Source organism: Vollenhovia emeryi, unplaced genomic scaffold (genome assembly GCF_000949405.1).
Source record: "Vollenhovia emeryi isolate VEMERY1.0 unplaced genomic scaffold, V.emery_V1.0 DF939271.1, whole genome shotgun sequence".
NCBI lineage: Eukaryota > Metazoa > Arthropoda > Insecta > Hymenoptera > Formicidae > Vollenhovia > Vollenhovia emeryi.
This window is the reverse complement of record NW_011967095.1, coordinates 332,542-347,121: the sequence shown is the minus strand read 5'-3', so window position 1 is coordinate 347,121 and position 14,580 is coordinate 332,542. Positions and strand designations below refer to the sequence as shown.

Below are 14,580 nucleotides of genomic sequence, written 5' to 3'. Positions count from 1 at the left end.
ATTATTTCCGTAGAATTCAACAATTTTTATACGAGTTTTATGCAGGGGCGATCAACGGCACACCTTTCTTCTCGTATCAGGCACTTTACTGCCGCTGTTTTCACCGCGCGTGCGCGAAAAACCCGACCCGTCATCCACCGCGAAGCACCGTGAAGTTGCCGCGGATGAGCGAGGGGTTTGCCAAGAGTTTCTTCCGGTGCGGGCAGCTGCTAGGCGAGGATTATTTATCACCGCTCGAGTTTTGACGGCGCGCGGTGTTTACGTGTCGCGCGCCCCGATGGGACGCGGACTTTTTCCCGACGGACGACGACCGAGAGCTCCGAGAATGCCTGGAGCGCGAGACGAGTTTGTCCCTTCGCATTTGGCTAGCCTGGAGCGTCCCGTTTTGTTTACAGTGGACCCGCGGCCAACTTCGCGCCGATATGGCGGTCAGGTACGTGTTCAGGAGTTAAAGTGCATGCAAAGTACGTTGCTGAGAGCGGAAGTTCGCGGAAGCGTCGATCATCGTTTCAACGAGTTTCCGTCGTTGAACTTTTCGTAGAAACTGCAGCTGAAATTGCGAATGAATGTCAAATAGAGCGAGAAGGAGCCAGGTTAAAAGACCACCTCGTGTAAACGACCACGTATATGTATTGTGTGCCCGCAAAAAAAAATACGACCCAAAAGTCCCCGGTGTTGTGGGATTTTAAATGCTGCTGTGTCACGCGTTTAAATGAGCTTTAACTCGCACTAGCTTGGATCATTAAAGTAGCTTTATTATTTATTATACGCTTAATTTAACCATGTTAAAGTAAGTTGGGCTGTGACGATGGTATTTTGTGCAATTAAAACGACTCAATTTTGCAGTACAATATTAAACGACGGTACGCCTTAAACATCAAACACGCGATAGAGACTGGCAGTTGAGAAAAGTTACACAAGTAGACACTTTAGAACGTGTTGGTAAATAACCTGGAAGAGTCGCCGAAGCGAATTAAGGTATTACGTTAGCAAACGCAATAAGTTTATGTAGCGTACAGGTACAAGTATGAACTAGCTTGTTCTTCAGGTAACTTAATTTTCCTTATCTCTTTGCAGATTGGCACAGTTGCAAGAATCAGGACAGGTACAGTCTGAAAACTTGCAATAAGTTTTCAGAATATTTGGGTGTATCGTTGCACAGATATTCGTACATAACATTCCTTTGCTCTGATAATGCGTCGCCGCGCATATTCGTGAGCAAAAACTCGCATGATAAACTGTATTTCCAAAATTTTATCATAAAACGTCAGACGACCTTTCTGGCCACGTCTGTGCATGGGAAGGTACGATTTATGAAAGTTACACAGCGAGTCAAGCGTTGTTTTGTGCTCGGAGAATCTTTACGCCAGTAGAACATGTGAGACCGCGCCAGTCCCAGATATGATAGCGTCTGGGAAACTTACGCTGACGTCTAAGAAACCCCGGGGACGATGCCCAGTCGCGCCCAGGAGGCCAGTGAAGGATTGCTATTGTCGTTCCGAGGTGAACGAGACGAGATCTTGGAGAACTCGGCACAAATCCGCGTCGCCCCGCCGCCGTTGCCAAGGCGAGCTCGAGCTCGGACCTGACGTTGAGCTCGGCGACAAAGCGGCACCGACCTCACCGATCAGCTGCGAGACGCTCAGGAGAGTTCGGAAAATCGACTACGCGCCCAGATCTCAATTTCTCCGCAATGTACAGAGCAAGATCTGCGAGTTACGAACCGCAGAACGGGGAGACTGCTTGCGGTCGTGTCCGCGATCGTCCTGTTACCACCGATTTATGACAGGCGCGAGGACGCCGGATACTATTGCCGATGAGAAAACGACATTGCCGGGTGAACGCGAGCGCTTCGACGAGAGGCGAGAGCCTCCGACGTTTTCGACGGCGCCCGCGAATTCACTAGCGAGCGAGCGAAGCGGGCCCGATGGTGTCGCTTCGTGCAAGAGACCTCAAGTGTCTCCGCGAAAGTTGTCAAAGTCAACATTGCGCAAGACCATCAGATCTAGACGGCAGATACCGGAGTCTGGCGAGAGACCCGCGTCGAAATCGCCGACGCGAGGTAAGAGAGCAGCGCGGTTACATAAGCAAGATTGTCCTTGTTGCTGCAGAAGCGAGCTGGAGAGGAAGTCCACGCGGCACGGCGTTGACAAGCGTCTGGAGAGACGTGATTTATCGGAATATCGCGAGCGAGGAGAACGATGCTTGAGACACGACGGCGCGGGTCCAGTCGCAGTTGAGGATTTTATGGAACGGGAAATGGAGAACCTGAGGCAGTTCCGGGAGCAAAATTATTTCGAGACACATGGCTCGAGCCACACCTTGACGTCATCCGGATCGTCGGGATCGCTGCAGCAGTATCTGCTGAACGAGCGGCTGTTCCCAGAACCGGTGGGCAGAATCCGCAAGCAGGACCTGGTGGTGACGATGCCAGCGTGCGCGACGACGCAGAAGAGGCGCGTCCATTACTTTCCCAGATACGTAGTGCGGCAAGAGAAGAATGCCTGCAATACGAATTACAGGCGTAAACGATGCCAGAGCTGTCCTCTCACCGGACACGCTATTGATCTCGGAGTCCTGAAAGCTAGACCGCCGCTAAACAGCCTGGCACTCAAGTACCAGAAAAGAGTACCTTGACTTTTAACTCAAAGATTTAATCACGAAAATTTCAACACCGATCGTGTCCTAACTTTTATATATTTACATTTTAATACTATATGTAGATATAAAAGTGTAATAAAAATTCATTTTATATTATCACTTTATTTATAATAAAGCGGTGATGCCGTAATGTCAAATTTAACTCGCATGTATCTCCAATTATTTTCTTATTATTTTATTTTTGAAAATTTGGTATTGTAATGCCTTGATTTGATATTGTAATCCACATATACATATATGTATTACATACATTTTTTAACATAATTAATATTTTATTTCACCCACTCATATCTAATACCGATATCAAATTTATATTCTACTAATTGCAATTATCAAATCTTCTTTTAATTACATATATTTATTCCAAAGTATGAAATAGAAGAGAGTTAATAAAAATACAAATGTAAAGAAGATTTAATACGTATCGTTAAATATTAATGAATACAAATTAAATTTGTATAAAGATTTTTTCCATTTTCTACACGTATTAATTTCGTAAATTTAGCACAATTTCGTAATTATGGCACATCTGTCTTAGAGAGTGACTCATAAACCTTTTTAAACAATGTCAAGCCATTGCCGAATCTTTTCTGAAATTTTAAAAATTTTGTTGGCTAAAGCAATACGTGCTCTTCACTTTGAATCAAGACGGATAAGTCTTTTAAATATCATAAATTCGTGTACTTAAATTCACACATTTATATATTTTATATCTTTTTATCATTTAGAAACGTACGCACATATATGTACGTGCAAAATAAAAATTGAGGACACTACTGTGTCTCGTGATATTTTAAGATAAGATATATACAAAAATATAATTTATTTTATTATTTTTAGACTAATTTGTTCAAAATAGCAATTTAGAATAAATATTTAAATATTAAAATTTATTAATAACATTAATTTACAGAATATAAATTATTAATTATTGTACTATTATACATGAAATATGCCAGAAACGTCGAATCGTTTTGCAAAAAAAGGGGGAGAGGAAAAGTAAATAAGATAAAACTTCAGGACATTACTTGACTGTTTCAATCATGTTCTGCAGTTCGTAAAATTAAGATCTGTTTTTTTTATTTACCATACGGAATTATTGACACAATTATTATTTGAAAAGGACCACAAACCATGGTCGAAACGTTGTGAGTTTAAACATTAAAATTTGCCAGACATGATCAAGTAATCTTCTGAAGTTTTAATTACTTCTGGCAACTTATAAGATTTGGTCAGGCCATAAATAAGATAACTCTCATGGAAATACACGGAATAATAGCAAATAAATCATGATTATAATTATGCAATGCAAAGTTGTCTTAAAATAGGAAGATATAATTTATTTTAGTAAAAACAAGTTTTTGCAGAAATTTTTTTATCTTTATCTTTTTTACTATAAAAGACCGAATTAATTTATGGAATTGAAATTTAAATTAATTTATGCTAACTTAATCAGTGTTTGGAGACTATTGTATAGGATAAAAGTCGTAATATGTACACAAACACGTCGTCAGTATGTACACAAAAGCGTTAACGTCAAGCAAACTTTGTCAAGATTCAAATTCGGCATATAAACAACTGCGCGTGAATGTAGTAGGGGCTTACAAATCTCATGATCTCTGAGAAAATCCATTCATAATGCTGTTCGAAGTACGTTTGCAATTTTTTTGTCGCTTATTTTCACTGCAGATAAACACTATGAATCATTCCATCCAGTTATGCTAATCATATTACTTCCAGGTAAACTTCATTCTCTCGAATTTTTACTTGTATATTCAGATTTCAACTAAACAACTCAAAATAGATCAGGACTGCTATTGCGATGGACAAGAATAGGAAATATTAGACATTTCAACTAAAATTTCGATTTCTTGTTACGCGATTGGAAAAATATTTGTGGAGCAATTTCATAATTAAGCGATCAAAAATAATTCTTCATGAATATTTTCATAATTTTTTATACATTTAACATTTAAGTTAAAAAATCACTAAATGAGATTTGTATGGTCGCAGCCATGTGCCCACCTCAATTAAGTTCTAAAACTTAAGACCGTTAAAAATAATCTTTGACGATTTTTCTCTTATTAAAAGTAAGTGTAATTCCTATTATTCATTGATACATCAAATCAGTTGAAGATAGGTCACGGCGAGTGATAGTTGACCTATCCTGAACATGTCGCTGGACAATAACAGCCCAAGGAACACGTCGTAATCAAAATGACGTCATAATTATATCGTAGCAGAAAAAAATCAATACGATGAATTTTGGTTACAACATTTGACTGTTCGTTGACGTCAAGAAAACGCCATGCTAGTATTGGGTTGCTGCATAAATTAAACAAAAAATTGTATTGTTTTATGACGATCAGTTTCAATCAAGGCCAAAATGTCTGACTGTCAATTTCGGAAGGCCGTCCAGAACATTTTTTATCCGTGAGAAAAAATTCTCATTATGGAATCGTCGGAACCATTCACGAACGGTGGAATGATCAACAACATCTTCTCCGTAGAGAGAACATATTTTTCCTTTAGTCTGAATAGCAATTTTGCCTTTTTGAAAATAAAAAAGCATAATATGCCGAAAGTGACGCTTATTTTTATCCATCTTTATAAATTTACACGACTCACAAACGTCAATCGACGACAATAAATTTGACAGTAAAGCTTCAATTGTTACTTTCAAATGTTTAATACGTCATATAAGTGTGAAGTTGATAGCAGATCGAATTCGTATTTAAAATTGAACAGTATAGGTAGCTATGTTGGAGTCCATTCTTCGTCATTTCGAAATTGCGTGACCATTTTGAGTCAAGATAAAGCCATTTTGACTTTTTATTGGCTTTAGTGTGTTCCTCAGGAGGTGTTCACTTTCTATCCTCACTCTGGACGCATATGCATACATATATACAAACGATGTCCAGTACGGAAACGTGGTGGGGCAAGCAGCTTAAATAGCCTGTCTGGATTCTCCACGTATTCATAGTTCATGTTAAACTTTGCTGAATATTTTCGCCCGCTCCTTTTTTAGTTGAACAGAAATTAAAATTCAAGAATGATGAAGACGGTTTTATTTCTCACAGTGGTTTTAAGCGCGACAGCGTTAGAACTCCGTAAGTACCAATTGTACTATATTCTGTACCTTGTAACTTTGATCAAGTCATTTTCAACACTATTGCTAAGCGAGTCTATCAAGCTATTAATTAGGTGTTTTAGATAATAACAAATTTGAGATTTTTTCTAATTGTAATAAAATATTTTAAATTTTAAATTTTAAATTTTTAATATTTTGAACGTTTTAATGAAATGTAAAGCACAAGAAATTCATTTTATTTATTTCAGTTTCTTCGTATATCAAATTGATAATAATCTAATGACATTTCAATTGCATTAAAACTAGTCATAATTATTTAGATTTTTCTCCGCCTTTCACCCGGATTTTTCTCAATTAATCTACTTGTCTATCAAAGTATTTTCAAGTCAATCCACAATTAAGCCCGGTTGAAAAAGACCTGACAGATTAAAACTAGTTTTACGATTAAATTATAAACTACTTCGTTCATGTTATTTAATATTTTTATTAAATTTAACACAACAAACTTTGTTTCAATATTTCAAATTATTTACATGGATTAAAATTTAATCAACATAAAATTTAATGTTAAATAATAAAAAATTGATATTTATTATTAAATTAAATTTCCATTTATCCACAATCTAGTAAAATAATTTTAATAATGGCAATGTGATAATAATTATTATTATATGAATGTATAAGTTTTTATATTTCAAAAAATATATAAAATATCCAGAAAATTATATTTAACAATATATTTAAAAAAGTAGACCAGTCTCTGATAGTTTTCAATAAGATGCAATATCTATGGTATTTTCGTACATAATATTCTAGTCGCGTATTGAATAATTAATAATGTCGCATATAAATCAATAATGAGATCCATTTGCAATAAATTGCTTTTTATCAAATTGAATTAAACTTTTGACCGAAATTGACATGCGTGCAGGTTGAAAGAGAAAGCCAGCAACCGTTTAAAGATTGAGTGAGCACACAGGTTTATTGGATCTGCAGCAATGCAGTCAGTTATGTAATAACTTACACACCATAATTTTCTCTCTTTTTCTATTTAACAGCCAGCATTATCAAGCCTTGTGCGAGGTCGGACCCGAAAGTATTAGAATGCGTTGCGAATTCCGCCAGAGATACAGTCGTCTCGCTGGCCAAAGGTAAATATATTATGCGTATTATTTTTTATCAAAAACAATATTGTAAATAAGAAATCTCAAGGAAATGTCGGAGAGCATGGTGTACAATTGAATTTTAGCCAATTTTAAAGTTCAAAGTTCAAAGAAGTGATAAAAATAAAGCATATATCTTGATCTTCATATTTTTCCTCGTAGTTTTCTGGTTCTCTGTGCAAACATAATGAAACATATTTTTATATTTTTTGTTGAATAGCTTAGAAAAACAAGGATTAGTTCAGAATAAATTAAATCCATAAACATACAGTGTTCTTAGAAACGGCATATCAAGTGATTTCTAAGCTCACATACTCACATTTTGTTGTGAGATGCATCAACTTTTCTGCAATTCCGATTAATGCCTTTGTTGTACACTTCTTTGGTATCGTGAATAATTAACATCGAGAAAATTTCTAATAGTTCAATTGTTCTAAGAATTCAAATGTTAAGAAAATTCATGGAAGTGTTAAGAAATGCCCGTCCGTTATTATGAAATACATACACTCATCGCGATATACTCATATTTAAGAAAATTTCTTGGAAGCTCTAAAGAGTAAGTTTAATGTATAGATCTGTTATGCGTGTACAAAGAAAACCTTAATTCATACAACAATTTACATTAATCATTTTTTAAATCACAAAGACAGTGCTATTATCAATCACTTTTTTTCCAGGAGACCTCTACAGTTTCTAGATTATGCTATTAACATATTCTAACTCCATAAACTTTGCGAACAAAAAGAAAAACGTTAATCTGTCTCTTATAAATAAAAAGTACAATTGAATAGCAGCTTAGTGACGCCAGTCAAGAAATTAAGAATTTTAATAAGTACAGAAACGACCTTGATTGCCAGTAATGGCAATTCTATTAAAATAAAACACGTTTCGGCCAGTAATACCGGTCCTCTTCAGGTAATAAACTTACAAGAGTGCCTATAAATGTAAGATTTGTCAGATGAGAGATGTGAAAATTAAGTTAGGAGTCAGAAATTTCGTTGTACGATGTGTCTAGTCGTCAACGTTAGAAAACGGGATGTAAAAAGTACACGTCATAGAATAATAACAATGGAACGGAGAATGTAAAATTTGTTTCCGTACGCACTGTACTTATACAAATTATCACTTTTGAGTATTCCTACTTAATGTACGTAATAGTAAAACCACAATGGTTATTTTCCAGCACTATTGCCTAAGCAAGCGTTATAAAGAGTTCATTAAAATCTTGCGTCTATAAAATTCAAATTACTTTGACGCGCATGGAAATTAAACGTGATGTTTTATCTCGTACTGTGAACGTAACGTTTCTTAATGCGAAGAGTATTTATTGGCTCGTCAGAATAGGACGTGTCACGGTGAACTAGCGATGCGTAATGGAATATCTCATCGTCATATAATTGCATAAGTTAATTTATTAGTCAAACGAGTTTGTGTAATTACAGCAATACTACATTGCTATTTATATTGCCATAATTAATAATTACATCGAGTAGAATTTCTTCAAAATAGGTAGTATGCCTTTTATTAGAAACACCGTGATTTATAGTAAATCGTAACATATTGCATAATTTGTCACTATTAAGTATTCTAAAACTTTTTGTAGCATTTGCTTTTTGGTAATTAGGATAGATCAGTATTATTTGATAATATTTTAATTTATTCGTAATCAATAACGTTACATAAAATTATTTACTTAGAAAATCTGTCTTATCTTATTCTACTTTTCAACATATAAGAATTAAACAAAATACGCTAAGATTAGTTTCTCCAAATTGCCAGTATAATATTGAAATTCCAAATTTTATTCGACGACAGCTGGCCACACTTGTTAATTTATCGGTCAATGCATAAAATTTATTGCGAAAAATATTACCTCCGCCAGGGTTTGAACCTGGACCTCCCTACACTCTAGGCGAGCGTCTCACCAATTCTACCACCGGGGCATATGATAATATTTGTCGCAATAACAGTATAAAGATGTTGTCTATAATTTTTCGACTTTAAACTGCGCGCCGATTAGGGTTGTCGGTCGTACACAGAACTGTCGATACGCGATTTTAAGTATCCCCTATTCCCTTCCTCTAAAATACTCAAACTGGATTAGCATTATTTCCAATTGCATAATACATTAGATTTCCCTTTTTATTTTTCCAATACAAAATTACTGATATATTTTCTTATCAATTTTTTATGAAAACATTATAGCCCTAAATACAAACAAGTAACGAGTTACTTCCCAACCCTGACATATACAATATCTACTTTTTTTTGCTATAATAATTTTTTTTAAATAAGCTGAGAAATTATTGTCTGTCTTTGTGTATCCACGAAGTTACCTTGTCAAAATATCTATGTCTCTGACTATAATTCTTTTTATCCATTGTTCCATTTGTTAAAGAGAGAAATATAATAAAATAGTAGAAACTGAATTTTCTCTATCAAAACAATTTGTACGATACGCACATCCATCGCGACGCAAAAGTCGCGCTAGATTTGCGTCATCGGACAATCTGTAATTTTAATCTTTATTTACTTGCGTGAATTATCTGATGTAATGACGTAAAATACTATCATACGCATATCTAACAAAGTTCACAGACAATATGCATAATTACATTAGATGGTATGCAATGTAACGTATTTCTAAGAATATTTTTATAAATCATTATATGTTTGCAGAATACAAATGACCAACTTTATTGCGCTGAAATAATAACGATTTTATTATTTATATAATTATTTTACGTTAACTGTAGCAGAGAATATAATATGCAATACAATAATAAAGCTATTATTATGATAATTATGACGATTTGTTTAATTTGCATTTTTTTCAATTCGGCAAATATCATCTTACGGTAATTGTGTAAATTGTATACGTTGTTTAACAGAACAAAACAGAACATCAAGATGCATCACAATGAGATGCATATTGAATTCGTATACTGAGTACCTGTCATATTCATGTTTAGGTCTGAAGAGCTTCAAAATTCTGCCTCTTGAGCCATTAGAGATCAACAACCTGGAAATTGGTGCGAACGATGGTTCGGTAGCGCTCAAGCAGGAATATCAGAACGTTAAAATATATGGACTGACGAAGAATCTACAAGTTTACGATTATCAGTATGTAATTTTTGTAACACTTTTTATCAAATCAATATCATTGTCAGTGCGAAAATCATCTGTATGCACGTAACAGAAAATGCATTTAAATGTTGTATATAAAAGAAAACATAACATGTCCAGTGAACTTAAACGAAAGAGAATCTAATGATCGATAGTGCAGGCTGGTTCTAACTTTGAGATTATTGTAGAAGTCGTAACATCGACAATATCATTTTACTAAAGTCTATTGTTATTTCGGTGCCTCGGCGTACTCGAGGAAATCTTTTGGCGATTGTACTGTCAAATTACTAACAAAAGTTAATAATTTGACAATACAATCAGTTGATAACTAACAAAAAAAACACAAGATCGTATATGAAATATAATAAACACGTTTTAATTTATTTTATAATTTTCAGTTACAATTTTATACATAGATTTAATTATAGGTTGTTCGAAAAAATTCGTCTTTATAGTTAATTTTTGTAGACACATGTTCAGTATTAATTATATACGTATAATATATAAATATCTAATTATATAACAGTACTACATGGTATCAGATATCAAGAATATTATTAATTACGTACTTTTGATGAACATATTGCTTATTGTATTCTTAGGATAAACTGGGACAAATTAATATTTACTTCGCGTTCTTACAATCCTCGAGTGGACTTCACTGCCGATTACAAACTCGATGGCAGGGTTCTGCTATTACCAATCCGAGGAGAGGGCAAATGCAATATATCTATGCGTAAATATTATTATAATATGTTCTTCTAATTGTATATTATATCTTTGTTTTAAATCTACTTTAGATGATCTATGTATAAGTTGTGTTTAAAATTGAGAATGAAATTCTATTTATTATTTGATACATCATGATCATATATTTTTATGTTTTTTTATGTATATGTGCATTTTGATACATTTAGCACATGTATTATATGCTAATTCTTTCCAAGTTTTTTACTTATTACATGGCACATACATAAATATTATAAATAGAATTTATCTCGCAAGTAAACCTACCCAAGTGGGAATATACCGATTTTGAGAAGTGTTGAATATGTTGTTTTTCAGCTCGAAATAAGGGACACGTATTTTTTTGTACATGCCCATACGCACTTTTAGGTGGTGAAGTACCCCTTTGAAAAAAATTTGATTTTTTCTTTCGGGACGAATACCTATTGACGAAAGTATAAGAGCTAGAAATTTTTTTTTAAATAAAAGTAGAATGGTTTCAATAGTACTTTAAAACTATGAGAAAAAAGTTTCTTAATTTTTTCTTTTTCAAAATACCCCCACCACTCAACATTTTTTATTACAATTTTGAACTTTATTATACATATACGGTTGAATGTGTAATAAAACAAATTTTAATTTGGTGCTTAAAATTTTTCAAAATTGTAATAAAAAATGTTGAGTGGTGGGGTATTTTGAAAAAGAAAAAATTACAAAATTTTTTTGCTTATAGTTTTAAAGTACTATTGAAACCATTCAACGTTCATTAAAAATTTTTTTCTAACCCTTACACTTTCGTCAATATTCGCCCCGAAAGAGAAAATCAAATTTTCTTCAAAGGGGTATTTCACCACCTAAAAGTGCGTATGGGCACGTATAAAAAAAAGTGTCTCTTATTTTGAGCTGAAAAACAACATATTCAACACTCATCAAAATCGGTGTGTCCCCACTTGAGTAGGTTTACTTGTTAGAGTCTAACGCAAATTATAGATCAACTTTAAACAATTTTAATCGTAAATTCTTTGTTGGCAAAGTTAATCTTCATTTCATTTTTTTTCAGACGATTTGGTATCAACACATGACATACGTTTTGAAACGTTTGAAAAAGATGGGGATACTTATATGAGAGCAAAGAAATACATTACTAAGTTTATACCAAAACACGTAACCCTAAACTTCGATAACCTTTTCAATGGACAAAGAGCTATAGGTATTTTTATTTAATTAAATTTTATTTAATCAATCTTGATAGCAAAGTTAAATCAATATTATTATGTTGTAAATCAATAAAAACAGAATACCTTAATAGATTTATTATAATATAATGTGTATTATATAGATTTTGCAGTATATTAATAGTTTCATATTCTTGCGTCTATAAACTCTATTTTATTTTTCACGCAAATATAGAAAACTCTCATGAAACGTGATAAGTTTTCACTTTTCCATTTAAAAAAATAATATTTTCCTAATGCCTTAAATTAATTTCAAGAGATGATTAACTGTCAATATTTAATTTATACTGTGTTCCTGTATTAACCTTTCTATATTTCCCTGATTACAGGTGAACAATTAACAAAATTCTTCGCTGATAATGCCGACATAATTTTCCAAGAATTTGCGGGACCTTATGCAGAAACTTTTGGAATTGTCTTCACGAAAATCACTAATGATATTTTCACCCGTGTGCCAATGAGTAAAATTTTTAAATAGATAAAAATACTTGATACTATTTTGTGTTATTTCTCTTACTTAAGATAATTTTGTAAGATAATTGATATATACTAATATGCCAAAATTGTATTTATGTACGATATTAGAAATGTTTGAAATGTTTGAAATGCTTCAAATTCGTGATTATATTGATAGTAAATGTATATTGTGAAAAAAATTGTAAATTAATACATAGTTTTAATAAAAGTATGTGTTATATAATTATCATACAAATGTTTTTTTTTCGATAAAACATTCACAGCTCGTATTCTCTTAAAACAACTGTCCTTAAGATAATTACGGATCGTTTACAAAAATTCGTTGGTCGAACATTAAGAGAATTACTAGAATTGAAAACAATAAACGTCATAGCATAATTTTTAAACGAAATTATACAATTTCAAGTTAATTAATTGCAAACAAAAAATAATAATTAGAAATCTTTGTGCGTCACCTATCGAGGTAAAATCTCTAATCTTGGTAATTAGAATTTAAGTAACAATGATTTTTATTTCCTAACATTCTCTCGATTGAGCAGAATTAATCGTTAATTTAATCAATACCCAATAAGTCCGCAGAATGATACACAAAACGCAGTAACAGCCGCGGAACAAAGTAATAATCGTATTAGGTATGGAATTTTATTTCAATTTATAAGCGGGACAACGAACTCGCAACGTTTGTTGTTGTTTTTCTGCCTGCGCGGTATCGTGCGACGTTACGCGAGCCGGCGAGCCGTTTGTATACTTGAAGGTCGCCGCGCGATCATTCGCTCGCCGAACGTCGAGCCGGCGGGCAGCAGCGGGAGTCGCTCCGTACGTCGTATTACTTTTGCGTTATCAGTTTCCAAGACGCCGCGCTGTCGCGATGAAGACGGCGACAAAACGCTATTGATTTCTGCACGTTTATTAGTAACAAGTAACGTTCGTCGACTGATTATTGAGATTCTATAACTTGTAATGGAAAAATGGTTTGCACGTAGAAGCGACGGCTTTTATCGACGTAGATTTCGCGAGACTAACCTATCTAAGATCTGAATGTAAATCGTGGTACATTGTCGCGATTACATCTCGTTTACGCGCCGCGCTTTTAATTATCTGTCGATTTCGTGTAATCTATTCCATTTTCGGGCAAAGAGAGAGTAATTTGTGCGGTTTTGGCGTCCGCGCTGTAATTCGCTCTGTCGTTCTTCGCGACTCGAACGGGCAGAAAGCAGAAAAAGTCGCTTGTTGCGCGTCGTTACATTGTGTAGATGTGATGGAAAATTATCTCGATTAACTGTTGCAATTAACAACTATTTCGTCGCCGGAGGTTTCGCTCACATACCTAATTCATTTCGAGGATTAGATTGAATGACAATATTGTAAAATCGTTTCGTGGCGGACTAATAACTACTTGTTCACCGCAGATTATGCTTGGATTCCAATGCTCGCGTTGCGTTTATCTATTGTCTACTTCTTCCGAATCGAAAATGCAAGTTGTTAGTTTGAATAATTTCTGTGACAGGCAGTCACGCGATATTTGTTACTAATTATACTTTGTGCGTCTCGCGATATTTCACGCCGCGTACGCGAGTGTCCGAAACGCGCGATCGATGATTTTCGCGAGCGAGTGTTGTGCAACAAGAAAATCTGAGAAGATGAGGAGGCCAAGGAGGCATCGGGCAACGGCAGAAAAATGGTGAGGTAAGTGTCTTACATTTTTTTTTATTATTCGCTACTTTGCAAAATAAAGCATCTGTTCTCTGTTTCTGTTTTATCTGTTCAAATGATTCGAACGACCACTCGAATAAGTGTTACAGACAAAAACATATATAATTTTTTATTTAATATTTAAAAGGAAGCCTTTGAGTATTCCATAATTATTTTAATAACTGTCCATTTTTAAAAATATAAAATATTTAATACAATAATTTCGATTTGACATAATTATTATATAATAATCACGTACATTTTTGTATTTTTACAGTGTGGCATACATGTATTAATTGTAAGACGACAACTATTGCGAATCGGTGAGTGACAAATTACCCTTTATTTTAAATTGACGTTGCGCATGCAATACTTTGTGCTTGCACGTGTACAAAGTTAAATATACAAT

General features: G+C 34.1%; 2 protein-coding genes across 7 annotated transcripts; both read left to right on the top strand.

Moving 5' to 3' along the window:
* Positions 1–355: 355 nt before the first annotated feature.
* LOC105559442 lies at positions 356–2,943 on the top strand. 6 transcript variants are annotated; one of them, XM_012007721.1, is made up of 3 exons: positions 356–433; positions 847–978; positions 1,078–2,943. In XM_012007721.1, exon 3 carries the CDS (start codon positions 1,402–1,404, stop codon positions 2,635–2,637), a length of 1,236 nt encoding a protein of 411 aa, XP_011863111.1. In that variant the 5' UTR covers positions 356–433; positions 847–978; positions 1,078–1,401; the 3' UTR covers positions 2,638–2,943. The 6 variants fall into 6 exon arrangements, with proteins under 6 accessions (XP_011863111.1, XP_011863110.1, XP_011863109.1 ...); XM_012007720.1 differs by having other exon boundaries at positions 415–593; XM_012007719.1 differs by having other exon boundaries at positions 415–611.
* A 2,668-nt stretch (positions 2,944–5,611) lies between these two features.
* Positions 5,612–12,708, top strand: LOC105559441 (protein takeout). The gene is made up of 6 exons (XM_012007717.1): positions 5,612–5,771; positions 6,811–6,903; positions 9,888–10,038; positions 10,644–10,777; positions 11,828–11,977; positions 12,332–12,708. The coding sequence occupies exons 1-6, from the start codon at positions 5,714–5,716 to the stop codon at positions 12,478–12,480; spliced, it is 735 nt and encodes a 244-aa protein (XP_011863107.1). The 5' UTR covers positions 5,612–5,713; the 3' UTR covers positions 12,481–12,708.
* The last annotated feature ends 1,872 nt before the right edge of the window (positions 12,709–14,580 follow it).

Coding starts and splice junctions, on each gene's coding strand:
- LOC105559442 (XM_012007721.1), top strand. CDS start 1,402: ATGATAGCGTCTGGGAAACTTACGCTGACGTCTAAGAAACCCCGGGGA.
- LOC105559441 (XM_012007717.1), top strand. CDS start 5,714: ATGATGAAGACGGTTTTATTTCTCACAGTGGTTTTAAGCGCGACAGCG. Junction 5,772..6,810: donor CGCGACAGCGTTAGAACTCC/GTAAGTACCAAT, acceptor TCTATTTAACAG/CCAGCATTATCAAGCCTTGT. Junction 10,778..11,827: donor CAAATGCAATATATCTATGC/GTAAATATTATT, acceptor ATTTTTTTTCAG/ACGATTTGGTATCAACACAT.